This window comes from Dioscorea cayenensis, chromosome 15 (assembly GCF_009730915.1).
Source record: "Dioscorea cayenensis subsp. rotundata cultivar TDr96_F1 chromosome 15, TDr96_F1_v2_PseudoChromosome.rev07_lg8_w22 25.fasta, whole genome shotgun sequence".
In the NCBI taxonomy this organism is placed as follows: Eukaryota; Viridiplantae; Streptophyta; class Magnoliopsida; order Dioscoreales; family Dioscoreaceae; genus Dioscorea; species Dioscorea cayenensis.
The window spans coordinates 21154412-21167973 of NC_052485.1; the positions used below are offsets into that span (position 1 = coordinate 21154412).

The 13562-nt window shown below is 30.5% G+C and overlaps 2 protein-coding genes and 1 non-coding gene across 4 annotated transcripts; all 3 read right to left on the reverse strand.

The window, feature by feature from the left end:
• Positions 1-5235: 5235 nt before the first annotated feature.
• LOC120276938 (probable E3 ubiquitin-protein ligase ARI1) lies at positions 5236-8831 on the reverse strand. Its single transcript, XM_039283680.1, has 6 exons — positions 8645-8831; positions 7597-7629; positions 7226-7517; positions 6660-7140; positions 5575-6123; positions 5236-5475 (listed from the first exon to the last, which is right to left on the reverse strand). The coding sequence occupies exons 1-6, from the start codon at positions 8783-8785 to the stop codon at positions 5382-5384; spliced, it is 1590 nt and encodes a 529-aa protein (XP_039139614.1). The 5' UTR covers positions 8786-8831; the 3' UTR covers positions 5236-5381.
• A 690-nt stretch (positions 8832-9521) lies between these two features.
• On the reverse strand, positions 9522-9595 carry TRNAE-UUC. The gene has a single exon. It is a non-coding gene; the product is annotated as a tRNA-Glu (tRNA).
• On the reverse strand, positions 9596-13560 carry LOC120276859 (protein TIC 62, chloroplastic). Of its 2 annotated transcripts, XM_039283585.1 has the most exons (14): positions 13314-13559; positions 12725-12842; positions 12551-12623; positions 12425-12467; positions 12144-12320; positions 11797-11878; positions 11430-11502; positions 11210-11320; positions 10733-10864; positions 10479-10576; positions 10277-10399; positions 10095-10207; positions 9863-9929; positions 9596-9787 (listed from the first exon to the last, which is right to left on the reverse strand). In XM_039283585.1, the coding sequence occupies exons 1-13, from the start codon at positions 13486-13488 to the stop codon at positions 9916-9918; spliced, it is 1332 nt and encodes a 443-aa protein (XP_039139519.1). In that variant the 5' UTR covers positions 13489-13559; the 3' UTR covers positions 9596-9787; positions 9863-9915. The 2 variants fall into 2 exon arrangements, with proteins under 2 accessions (XP_039139519.1, XP_039139520.1); XM_039283586.1 differs by lacking the exon at positions 10095-10207 and having other exon boundaries at positions 13314-13560.
• Positions 13561-13562: the final 2 nt, after the last annotated feature.

Genomic DNA, 13562 nt, shown 5'->3' on the forward strand with positions numbered 1-13562 from the left:
TAGCATCATCATTTGGTTCTGGAGGATATGCACCATGAGGAACAATGTCTGGATCTCCTCCAGATGTGAACAGCTGAAGAAAGATAACCTTCATAAAATGAGAAGCATGCATGACATAAAAAAATATAAAATAATAATAATAATAAATAAAATAAATAAAATAAAAAAATGAGAAGCATGCATAAACATGGAATTATCTCAATGCATGCCAAAAATAAAGAAAAGAAAAAAAGAGAAAAAAAAAGCATGCAAATAATAAAAAAAAGCATGCAAATAATAAAAAAAAGCATGCATATACGTATCTACTCATGTGTACCACTTATTAATAATAATAATAATATAAAAAGCTGGGCCCACCATGAAAGAGACATTTGCAAAATAAATAAATAAATAAAATAAAATAAAATGCACGTGGAATTTCCAAAATGAGAAGCATGCATGCATACTTGCAAAAATAATTAAAATTAAAAAAAAAAAAATGAGAAGCTGGGTGAAAGTGAAGAGACAGAAGGGAGAGGAATAAAATGGCCCAAGCTTTATGATAGGATCAAGAGGTGCTAGTAAACTGGATGTTTTCAAAACAAGCTTAACAAAATACTATTGTACATGGGCATAGAAATAAAATTTTTAGCGCATTAAAATGACTAAATGCATCTTATGGAATTGTTGAAAGTAACAACATGCAAATAAACAAATAAAAAAATATATGAGAAATAATACATTACAATGATGGGAGAAAAAGAATGAGAAGCATTAAATGTGTCTGAGGAGCATGTCATGCATGCATATGGGCATGATATAAAATAAAATAAAAAGGAAGAAAAAAAATTCATTATATGCATGCACACGTGCATGAGATAAAAGTTGAGAAAGCATGCATACGCGCATGATAAAATAATAAGTAAATAATAAAAAAATGAAATGAAAAAATGAGAAGTGTGCATGTTATATACTTACATGCCCTCTAAAAAAAAATAAATAAATAAATAGAACCCACTATGCTAAGTGTGGATTAAAATAAATAAAAAAATCTGAATTGATATGCTAGCAAACGGATAGTAGAGAAATATGCACTGCTAATCTCAAAGCAACGACAAGGGTGCTTATCTCGAGATAGTGGCTAAAATTATCTCAAGGCAGCAATGAGATATATATTTTAAAGCGACAACACGACACGCACATGCAACGACATATCATGATATACAAAGCAACAAAGTCAAGATTGAAGATATGAAAAGAGTCAATATTTTTTTTATTAAAAAAAGAAAAAAATCATATAAATCGACAATTGAACTCAATGGTCTATTGGTCTCAAGACATCAAAAGTCGAAGACCCAAAGAGTTTCACAAGTCAATATATGAAAATCTATAAAAAAAAATCGACAATTGAGCTCAGCGGTCTCAAGACATCAAAAGTCGAAGACCCAAAGAGTTTCACAAGTCAATATTTAAAAATCTATAAAAAAATCGACAATTGGACTCAGCGGTCTCAAGACATTAAAAGTCGAAGACCCAAAGAGTTTCACAAGTCAATATTTTAAAAATCTATTAAATCGACAATCGAACTCAGCAGTCCCAAGATATTAGAAGTCAAAGATCCAAAGAGTTTCACAAGCCGAGATGGGAGCTTCACAAACATAAGAGCCAAAGCTTATGAAAAGTCAAAATCAAGTCTATGGTTCATAAACATGGAGAAGTCATAACTTGAAATTCAAATCAAACTCAAGATGCAAATCAAATCCATAATGCAAAACGTCCAGGACACAAGTTTGGATAGAAGTCCATAAGTTAAGATGATTGTGAAGATGATTTCAAATTTCTTGTATTTTCAATAAAGTTTATGAATTCATATTTATTGAAATGAATGGAAATTGATTGTCATAATTTGTTTCCTTATTCACACTTATTTCTTAATTGGAGGTTCCTACGACAATGTCCATGGTAATTAACATTAAGGGATTGCCCCTAATGGAAGTCATAATCCTTGAAGTTATAAATAAAATTAAATTTGATTTGTGATCTATGCTTTTTAACTGGTCAATCATAATTAAAGGCCGGGTGAGAAAAAAAAAGCCCACAAGAAGCATCATGGGCATGGAATGTGCATGACATACATTTAATTTCAAAGAAAAACCAGCATCATTAAAAGGTGGGGCCCGGTGCATGTAGAGGCATGGATGCATCATGTTAATCATGCAAAAAAAGTAAGGTTTATTATTATTATAACTATTTTTTTATTTTTTATTTTAAAAAAAAAGTGTGGTAACTTTTCTCTTGCAGATCAACATTCTTCGACCTCATTGTCCTCTCCCTCTTCTTCTTTTCTTCTCCTTCTCTCTATTTTCCTTCAGTCTCCTTCTTGCTCTTTGTTCTTTCTCTGTCTTTCTGTTTTGTCAGTCTCTCATTTTTTTTGTTCTTCTTCACCCTTTCTTTTTTCAATTTTTTTCCGTTCCCAAAAATCCTCAACTCCTCGTCAAAAGGGAGATTTCTTTTTAAAAAAAAATTCAAATTTTTTTCAATTCTTTTTTCTTTTTTTGAATTTAAATTTTTTTAACTTCAAACCCCCTCTTGTTCTTTTTCTTTTTTAATTTTTTTTAAATATAGCTTATTATTATTATTATTATTATTATTATTATTATTTACTTTAATAATAAATTCCTAATAGAATTAGGAATTAAAAATTCCATATAAACAATAACAAACATGATATTATATTATATATTTTTTAATTTTTATTTTAACACATTTCTTACAAAAATTCAATAATCTATGGAAAAAATCCATAAAATTAGATATTAATTGAGACTAATCATTACTAATAACAAATATTGTATTATATTATATATTTTTTATTTTTTATTTCAACAAATATATTATTATTATATATATATATAACATTTCGGGCCGAGGATTCACTCCCCCGCCCCCGCTCCCCTAAAGTGACCTAGAAATTTTATTCCTCCGCCCCCGTCCCGCGGGGTAGGAAACCGGAGATTCTCCGGCCCAAACGTGGTGGGGGCGGATCCCTGGGGAAGGGGGGAAGGGCGGGGGGACTCCCCGCCCCATGCCGATCCCTAGGCAGAAGGAGGGGCATTACACACACACTCTCTCTATCTCTATCTCTCTATATATATAATTTTATTTTATTTTTCTAATAATAACAAGTTTTTACAAATAAATACTGATAGTTTAAAAAAAAATGTTTGGAACAACAACAAAAATTAATTATTTTGATATTTTACATATAGTATAAAATATTTTTTTGAATTTTTTTTTTAAATTATTGTTTTGGCCCCTCCATTTATTACAAATCAGTTTATATAGAATAAAAATTATAATTTAAAAAAATGGTAAAAATGTATTGTTTGATCAAGTGATTTTTATAAGCTATATAACATATATATATATAGAGAGAGAGAGAAAAATATTTATAAAATTCTATTGTTTGGCCCTTAATTTTTTACTAAGTCTTACATAAAAAAAATTTATTGATTGTATCTAATTGCCTCTTTTGTTTTTAATTAGATTGGCCAAAAGATATTAAATGTGTTGTTCGACTAATCTGACTATATATATATATTGAATTTATTTATAATGAATCTTCAAAACCTATTTTTTAGTTTTTTGAGTCAACGCCCTCTCAACCTTTATTCTGGTTCCGCCACTGCCACGGATGGCGAGAGATTTCTTAGCTTAATATGGTCCTTAGTAGGAACACTTGTTGAAAGAACAATAAAACCATCATATATATACTTTAATTCTCTAAACTACTCCTTTTTTTAAATTTACCTTTTTAGTCACTTTACAATTAACCATGCCAATATCCCCAAACCCTCAAGAAGGGGACTGATATGACTCATTTTTTAAGTAGAAGGACTAAAAGATTATAATTTAAATGAGAGACTAAAAAGATAAATTTAAAAAAAAAATAGATGGACTATTTAAAGAATTATATATATATATATGGAAAATTGAGATTATTGTTTTCTCACTTAAATAGTTTGAGATTTTTATTTCTTGAGATGTTTTAGTTAGATGTATAATAATAATAATAATAATAATAATAATAATAATAATAATAATAATAATAATAATATAAATTTATTTTATAATAGTTATAAACTTATAATTCAAAATATAAAAAAAAATATATATTGTAAAAAGATATGCCTATAAATATATATGCTAGTCTGTCAAATACCATGTGATATATTTTAAATGATATAAAAGATACTTCACCTATTATATATTTATTTTTAAATGATTATACCGAGTAAACTGAATTCATTGTGAGATATATATATATATATATATATATATATATATATATATATATATATATATATATATATATATATATATTACACACAAGAATCTCGATTTCTCCAATGTAATACGTGAAATCAAATGTTTTATGAAAGTTGATGTGCAACTTTGGGTTTTTGTAAGGTATATATATATGTAAGAATAAAATCCAAATATAAATAAAACTTTGATATTATAAAAAGATAATTGCTTAATTACCTTAAAATGTGATTTCATTATAACTAATATTTAATAATAGTAAAAAGAAATACAAAATGGAAATATTTAATAATAGTAACAAAAATAATTTCAAATTTCTGTTTTATTTCTTACGTTTTTTTTTTTTAATTCTTTTGATGATATTGATATTAATACCATTATTATAATTTTTAAAAACAGATGTATATATATATATCGGTTTACTAAATTGATAAAAACCCTTTGTATCATTGGTTTGTTAAAAAAAGTTATCCAATGAAATATGAAAAGATTTTACTAACAGTGTTGTGAAACAAACAAAATAAAAATAAAATCCCAAAATTTATTTTTTAATATATAAGGAGTTTGAGACTTATATATATATATATATATATTTCCTAAAATAAGAAAATTGGGTAAGTACTGTCATACCCTCAAAAAAATATATTTATTTATTAATTATAAGACTAAAAAAACATGCACAATGACAAATTTTAAATTTTAATATGTTACTCCTGTAACAACCGGTATTAGATTTATAATAGTTGAGTGATAAGACACTTAACTCATGTACAAAAAATCAAGAATTAGATTCCCTCTCAATACATGATTGAAATATACGCCGTCTAGAGTGTCTTATCCATATTGTTAAAAAAAAAAATTTAATGAAAAATAAATCTATAACAAATATTTTAAATCAAAACAGAGAATTTAACCTTTTGCTGACTTGTTTGTTCTCAAGAAAATTTTTACAAATTTGAATTTATTGACTATGAAACTTACTTACAATGTTTAAGAATAACAAAATTTTCTAATCTTCCACTCCAACAAACAGAGCAAATTGATGGCAATATTATTAACACATGAACTTAAAAAAATTACCTTTTCTTCCTAAGTGCATTTGACATATAAGTAGCAATAGGGTGATTTTTTCTAAAGGGAAGTAATAGATCATTCTCAATACATTTGTACCTGCCACAAATTTTCAATATTAGAAACATACTAATCAACCATAAAAATAAAATAAAATTAAAAATTAAAAAAATAAAGAAACAAGATGATCAAACTCACATTTCTTTGCATAGTCTATTGACAATGCTAGACAAGTTGGTGACATGTTGACTAGTCTCAAATAATTCCTTGTCTGAAAGAAGATCAAATGATTTTCCCAAATGCATAGACAAATTCTCCACTTGACATTCTAATTGTTGTTGCTGATCTTCGAATAAATTTTTCTTCATTGCACTTTCTTCCGGCCTCATATCATCGATGAAAAGTTCGCGTCCGAACATGTAAAAGGCAAACGGATACGAATACGAAAGAACTTCCCTTGCTCTCTTGAGCTGGTTCAAACCATCAAGTGCCCATCGGAAACTTTTGAAATGAGTATCCTCACTTTTTGAATCATTTATCAATCCCTCAATGGTTTCATAGAGGTTGATTTCTTCTTTGAGAGATTTGGCATGACTTTCGTATCTATTATGATAATGAGTATATCGATAAAGGTCGCGCTTTGCACGTTCAATATGCTTTGATTTAGCGTCATCATAGCGTCCACAGCTATGGCTATCAATTGTGTCATATGTATGTGCTGTCCCGGTAGCATTGCCGCATAACCAACTATAAGAAGAACATAAAGTCACAATATAAACCATCAAGAATTTATAACCAAGAAGAGGTGATATATTTTATAACATGAAACATAAAAATTACACCGAAACATGTAAGCATCACTAAATCTTACTAGGAAAAAAAGAGATGAGCTATAATAGGGACTCCGAAGACATGAGGTTACAATATGAACAATCAAGAATTTAAAACAAAGAATTGAGATATTCTATTTCATGCAATATAAAAAACATTGGGTTGTTACCAATATTAATTTAGAAAATTAGAAGGAGTGAGAAGTGTCACTAAGTCTTACTGAAGAAAGAGATGAGTGGTAACAGAGCCTCCATGGAACATAATGTTACAAAATAAACAATCAAGAATTTAAAACAAAAGAAGGCGACATTCCACCAAAGCACGTAAAGAAGCATCACTAAGTTAATTAAAGAAAAAGATGAGCTTTAAGAAAGTCTCTGCAATTTCCAACAGATGATGAAGTTACTGTACTTAAAAAATCTGAAAAGATTCATGGTGTATAGAAGTCATACCAGAAACATTGGCCACAGATGCACCTTACATGGTTGCAGCCACCATTCTTAACGACATTCTTCCTACATTTAGGACAGGGTTTTGTGTTAACCATGATCCAATTGATGTTTTCTGATTCATCCTTGCATTTCTGGCTCCAAAGCTCCCACATCTTGCATGAACATGGAGAGTGAGCTTCCAATAAGCAGTTAAAACAAAACGTAAGTCCACAAGAACACTCCACTTCACAACACGGGTCATCCTCGACACATATGGCATTTCCACAATGTGGTGTACTTGGACACCACTTAACCTTATTATTGTCCTCAACATAAGATTCAAGAAGAAAACGGTCAAACCGACAAACAACATCAGGGCTTTTTTTAGCAACTAGTTTCCTCACAATGGCCTCATCACAAATAGCATTGCACTTTGGGGTTATGCAACTGATCCTTCTACTTGCTCCATTATTTATCTTGACAATAAAATGTTCAGTCCAACCTTAACAAAATCAAATATAATGTCAATATAACTTTAAAACAACAAAAGAAAAGGATGGTACTGCAAAAAAGATTGAAAAACTTACAGTTATTGCAGTAATAGTGTCCACAACTCATAACACTGAATTCATCCTTTGAGAAGTCATCAAAACAGACATTGCAAGTGATTTGGGATAAAGCAGAGAAAGAGGAGTCATTATTATTGTTATAATTATTATCGTCAAGGACCAACCCTGCCTCTAAAAATAATTGTTCTTTCCCTTTCCTGTCAAATAATTCTAAGATCTTTGTGACATCCCAGCGGTTGTGGATGAGCAATATACGTGCAGAACTCTCGGATAAAGATAGGAATTCTATGACTTTTTGCAAAGCTTCCATCTAATAAACATTGCCATTGCATCTAACTTAGTAAATCACATGTAAAATTTACATGAAATCAATTAATTACAAAAGTTACCTGCAGTGTCAAAAGGGACTTCTCTTCTATTACCTGCAAGATTAAATCCAAGATTACAAGGAATAGTCAGTTCAGAAAATGTTTAAGAACAATATATACACAACACAAACAGAAAAAGAAATCTTCTAAACATATTACAGTGCTAAAACTTATAAAATCAAACATATGAAGTAATAATGAAAATGAAAGAAAATGATTAAATCTCTTTTTTTTAGACATTAATGAAAAATAAACAAGAAGAAGATAAACTAAATGCTAATCCTTCAGCAATAATAAAATATGTATTTAAAAAAGCACACACCTTTATACAGTGGAATAGAAACTAATTAAAACAATAAACACATGATCTTGAATAAAAATCAAAACTTGAGCACAAAACTATCATGGATAAAACTCCAACTCAACAATCACATGTCAGTATATTTAAAATTCAAAAGTTCAAAACCTACTTCCTGATTCAATGAAAAAAATAAATTATGAATATAGAATAGAACTCATCTTTAAACAATGGAATAAAACTACAACGAGAAACAGATGATCTTGAATAAAAATCGAAACTTGAGTACAAAACTATCATGGACAAAACTCCAACTCAACAATCACATGTCAATATACTTTAAAGTTCAAAAGTTCAAAAATCTACTTCTTGTTTCAATGAAAAAAAAAAAAAAATCTATATATAGAAGCACACATCTATAAACACAAAAAACATAATCTTAAATAAAAACCGAAACTTGAGCACAAAACTATCATGACAAAACTCCAACTCAACAACCACAAGCCAGTAATCTTAAAATTCAAAAAATTCCAAATCTTCTTTCTTGATTCACTGTACTTCCTCACAAAACCATAACAAAAATAAATAGTTGAGACGTTTACATAATTCACTATTTTTAACAAATTCGATAATACAGAGATTCTTATTATTCTAATTTGAATTTTATATTAGTATAAATATTAATGGAAGAAAAACAAAAAAAAACCAAAGATTGATCAGAATCACAGATTAACAATGCTGAAAAATCCATAAACAGAAAACCATATATACCGTGTATTCGTAGGAGTTTGTACTGGAATCCTCATCGCAAAGGGGGTCATCAAAGAGATCATCGTAGCAGTCATCATCGTCATCGTCCCCAGCGTCCTCGTCGTCGCTCGATTGGGAATAGTAGTAGTCATCATCATCCATGGAGAAGGGTTTTGTGAGATCACCACACAAATGAGAAAGAAAGAAGAAAAAGCATTGAAAGTGTCAGGTTGAGGCTTAAAGGGTTTATATATATATAGTATTGTGTTTATTTATTTATTAATTGGACCCTGATAATTTTGTTTTAATTGGAGTCAAATTCGAATTCTTATCCGAATAAAAAACAAAATTTTGATGAAATAAAATTTTGAGAAATTATTTAAATATACATTACCCTATCTATAAAATAACCCTGATTTTAACATATCCTCAAAAGACATACTTTTTTTATTATGGTCATAACTTTCCAGTCCAATCGTAATAGCAGTGCAATAATGGCTACCAAATTACTTTCCTACCCTTTAAATATTATCTAATTTTTAAAGCTTTAAACCATTTTATTAATCAAATTGGCTCGCATCCTAAAGAAGCAAAAAAAAAATTTAAGATTCATCTTTTTCTCCACATCACTGTCTTATCCACACGAGGAGAGAAAACTATTGTGAGTGTCTTTGGTGCCTGAGCCTTCTTTTATTGATTGATAATGGGGGAGAATAACCGGAGGGGTGTAATGGTACAAAACTCAAAAAAGTTGAATTTATTAAAATTACAAAATGTCAGAGGAACTTTTTGAAATATTCCAAAGTTTCAGAGACTAAAAAATAATTTTTCTAATATTAAAAAATATATATATATATATATAGCTTTAAAAATAAAATAAAATAAATTGAATTAAAATTTCCATTGCCGGGATTTGAACCCGGGTCGCCTGGGTGAAAGCCAGGTATCCTAACCGGACTAGACGACAATGGATTGGTGAAGCGTCTTTGCGTTGAATATTATACAACACATATAAAAAACCATTGATACAGTGCACATCAAAATAGTAAGAAAAGATTACAAGGATTAAGGAACAGCCATGATTTGGCATTCAATAATCAATATATGATCAGAAATTAAGCAAATTTTTTTATTTGATTGCTGCAGTAATCCCTCCTGAAACATCTGACAAACAACAGTTTTAAGTTTTAGTCAGTATCAACTTGCCTAGAGGAACAAACAATAGTTTGTAGTTTTTACCTTTGAGTAAAGCTAGTACTTTGGAAGAGATGGCATTGGAGATGTGGGAGGCTTCATATCTGCATACCTGTTAATATAAACATAATTTTTGAAGAAAATTATTAAGTAAATAAAAGAATTTTAATAGAATGATAAACAAAGAATTTGCAATGTGAAAGGTGATAGAGGCTTTGGTTTCTGTTGCTGGTTTTGTACTGTTTCATTCACAATGGTAGTAGTACTTTCAGCTTACCTTTGCCCGAGTTCGATCCTAATGACACGACACCATCTACGTTAATGTCCTTCAGACTTGAAGCAATGCTAGGAGTTGGTGTAGGAGATGTCGGCGGTTTCAAATCTTCGTATCTGCGGTGAGTGATGGCGCATTGCATTCAAGCAAACAAGGGAAGAACTAAAAGAGCATTGTTTGCTTACACAGTGTAAGGAGAAAGAGGTTGGTGTTTTTGAGGTGTGAATTTTGCTTGTTCCTTCTCTTGAAGATCAAGAGAACTGCTTGGTGTTGGAGTGGGGGATGTTGGTGGCTTCAAATCATCATACCTGCAAACATAATATTTTTATTTTGTTTGGTTTTAGAAGAAGTGATTTTCAAAAGATGTTATCATTCATGATGGCTTACATAGAGTAAGGGGAAAGTGGTCTTGGCTTTGAAGCTTCTGATTGAACAACAACATCCTCAGGTTTAGGAGCAGGAATGGGAGGTTCAGGAGGTAGCTCCTGACAAGGAAAAGGAAACATGGAATGAAAGTTTTAAAGAGTTATGGAATGATAAAAAATTTAATAGTAATTAAGAACACAGGAGAAAATATGAAAACAATGAAAAATTAGCAAGATGAATATATGATAGGAACAATGAATCACTGAAGAACCAACCCTTTTTGAAGGTATCTTGGCAAGAAGCTCTTCCATGGGAGTTAAAGGTGCAGTTGTTTCAGCGATTGCTTCCACAACTTTGCAGTAAGATAGCCTTGTATTTTTTGCCATGCATGCCATGAGTTCGGCAACCTGCATAACAGAATTGAATAATTCTCAAACGAGTCTGATATTTAATATGTTTTCTGATCTTGAATATCATTGCTCAAAAACATGCACTTGAGATCAGTACAAGTACAACAACAGAAGAGAAATCACACCATCCATAGAAAACAGATATTCAGTATTATTACGTTCCAAGAACACCTCTGTTTTTATTTATTGTGAAAATTTTCAGTGATTAATTTTTAAACCAAATTCATTGCTTATACCTTAATTTTTACCATATCATAACCATGGCCAACTCTTTGTCATATTCAAGTTACTGAATGTGAATGCATAGCTATACAGTCTTAAAACTCTGGAATACTAAGATACCTGAAGATTTGAGACTAGGCCACCAAACAATGTGTCGTCAGGTGAGAGAGTGAGATTATGTGTTTCCTTGAAAGCATCTGTAGGCCGCTCCATCCCTCCTGGCCTAACAATCTGAGAATTCATATAAATGTGTAAAATTGTTTGAGATGTTACCTCGTAGTTAGTAAACTTCAGACAAAAACTATGAATAAGAAAGTAAAATACTAGTATCTGCACAGACCGTGTAAGGCAGGCCGCTGGCCATTAATGCTTCTTCGGCTTTTCTTTTCCAGATGAGAACCCCCCAAAATAAGCTTTAATCACGATAAAGTTCAGTTCAGTTGAGCAGCAATCAGTCAATGAATGTTTATTCAGATGAACTAATTTTTGAATAAATATCAAACACTTTAGAGAAACACAAGGATATCTTGTCCTTGATTTCACTTCCTTAACCACCATGAACTAGCAATTCTTTTCTACAAGTTTAAATCTTGATACTTATTCAATGTTTGGCAGAAGAGAGAGATGATATACAAAAGTTGGTAGCATATAGCATTGAAAGTACTCAAACTACAACCGATTGAATATTAATAGAGACTATAACTTACTTCAAAATTGCTGCAGGAAAACCAATCTTATTCGTTCCCAGAGAAGAGACCAAAATGAAGTGATCAACTTTTGCAACAGTTGCTGCACAATGAAGGAAGATCCTTAGCACCAGAATTTAGTTTCCATGAAGAGAACTCTTTTTAGACAACAACTATAGCTTCAATTATCATGACAATAAAGATAACTTGCCATCTTATTCTGTAAATCAAAAGGCTGGTTATTTCAATCAATAAGAAACCTCTAGTTCCTAGTTCCTACCAAATTTTAGATAGAAATCTTAAATGTAGGTGATGACACAATAGAATAATCCCCTCATTGATTAGACATGAGATTGAATGTTCAGTACCTGCATTAATAAGATTTTCAGTAGCTTTATAGTCAATACGATATGGTCCTGTTATATCGAAAACCTCCTTTTCACTGGCTCCTATGCAGCAGATGACTATGGAGGCATTCCCAATCGCTGCGCCTATTCCACCTTGATTCTCCAAATCACATTCAATGATTTCAAGCTTTTCTACAGCTGGTCTAAACACCAAAAGATGTAAGTTATTGAAACAAGAAGCTAAGCATTGCACAAAATAAAAATGGAAATAACAGTGATACAATGCAAAGTAATTTTCTTACGTTTACTTCCAGAACTATCATCAAGTTTCATTTGTCGAACACTCTACAAGAGAAAAAAAAAATTGCGAGAGAACTCAACAACAGAAAAATTTGTGAGAAATAAGATCACATTGACTTCATCCTTACTTCAACGAGTGTTTGTGCTCTCTGAGCACTCCGCACGCCTGCACGTACTTGGAAACCAAGCTTCAAGAGCTCTCTAATGAAAAAAAATAGAACAGATATACTTCTTTGAAAGACTGAAATCAATTTGATAAGTTTAACAACGATAATTCTGAGGGAAAAGCATAAGGTTTTAACCTCACAGTCCTTGAACCTACTCTACCAGTAGCACCTGCAACAAATACAACGTCTTTATCAGTTTTAATTTTATCTGGTTCATTCACATTTGCCGTCTTTTGACTCGACCCAACTGATCCTGCAGAAAAATCACATCAGAAAGAGAAAGGAATATAACTGATTGGTCTCAAGAAGATAAAAATTCATGCATTATGTATTCATCTACTCCAAATAAATCATTCAAGAACATTGAAAAGCATAAAAATGGCATGATTATAATTGAAAGTAGTTTGTAAAAATGGAAATTTTGGAATTTTAATGCATTGATAGAGAAAGATAGATGTTGTATACTGAGAAAACCTTCTTGAATCCTGGAATTCAATGTACTAAGAGAACCTCATTTTATACACAAAATCATCAAATCACCACTCAATTTTATTCAAATAACAAAATTTAAAAAAAAAATTAAAGGGAAATAGCCAGGAATACATCAAAAGAAGGCATTTGTGACAAATTTCATTCAAAGCAAAAGAAACAGAACAATCTCAAGGAAAATAAAGCAGAAAAAGATTAAATTAAGGAAATTTGTGATGAATTTCAAAAATCATACCAACAGCTCGAACCCTAAAATCAAGTGAAGCTGATGATTTCCTGGCATCTGTGCATCTCTTGTTTGCTGGAATTCCAAGAGAACAGCCAGAAAAGAAGATTGATTTCTCAATTGAATTCCTTCCTGAAATCCCATGGATTGGAATTGGAGATGAATGCAAAGCTAAGAGCTTCATCTTTATTTATTTTCCTAACTTTTTTTTTTATATTTTTTGAATTTAATTCTCAATCAAGAAACAATGGTTGTAGA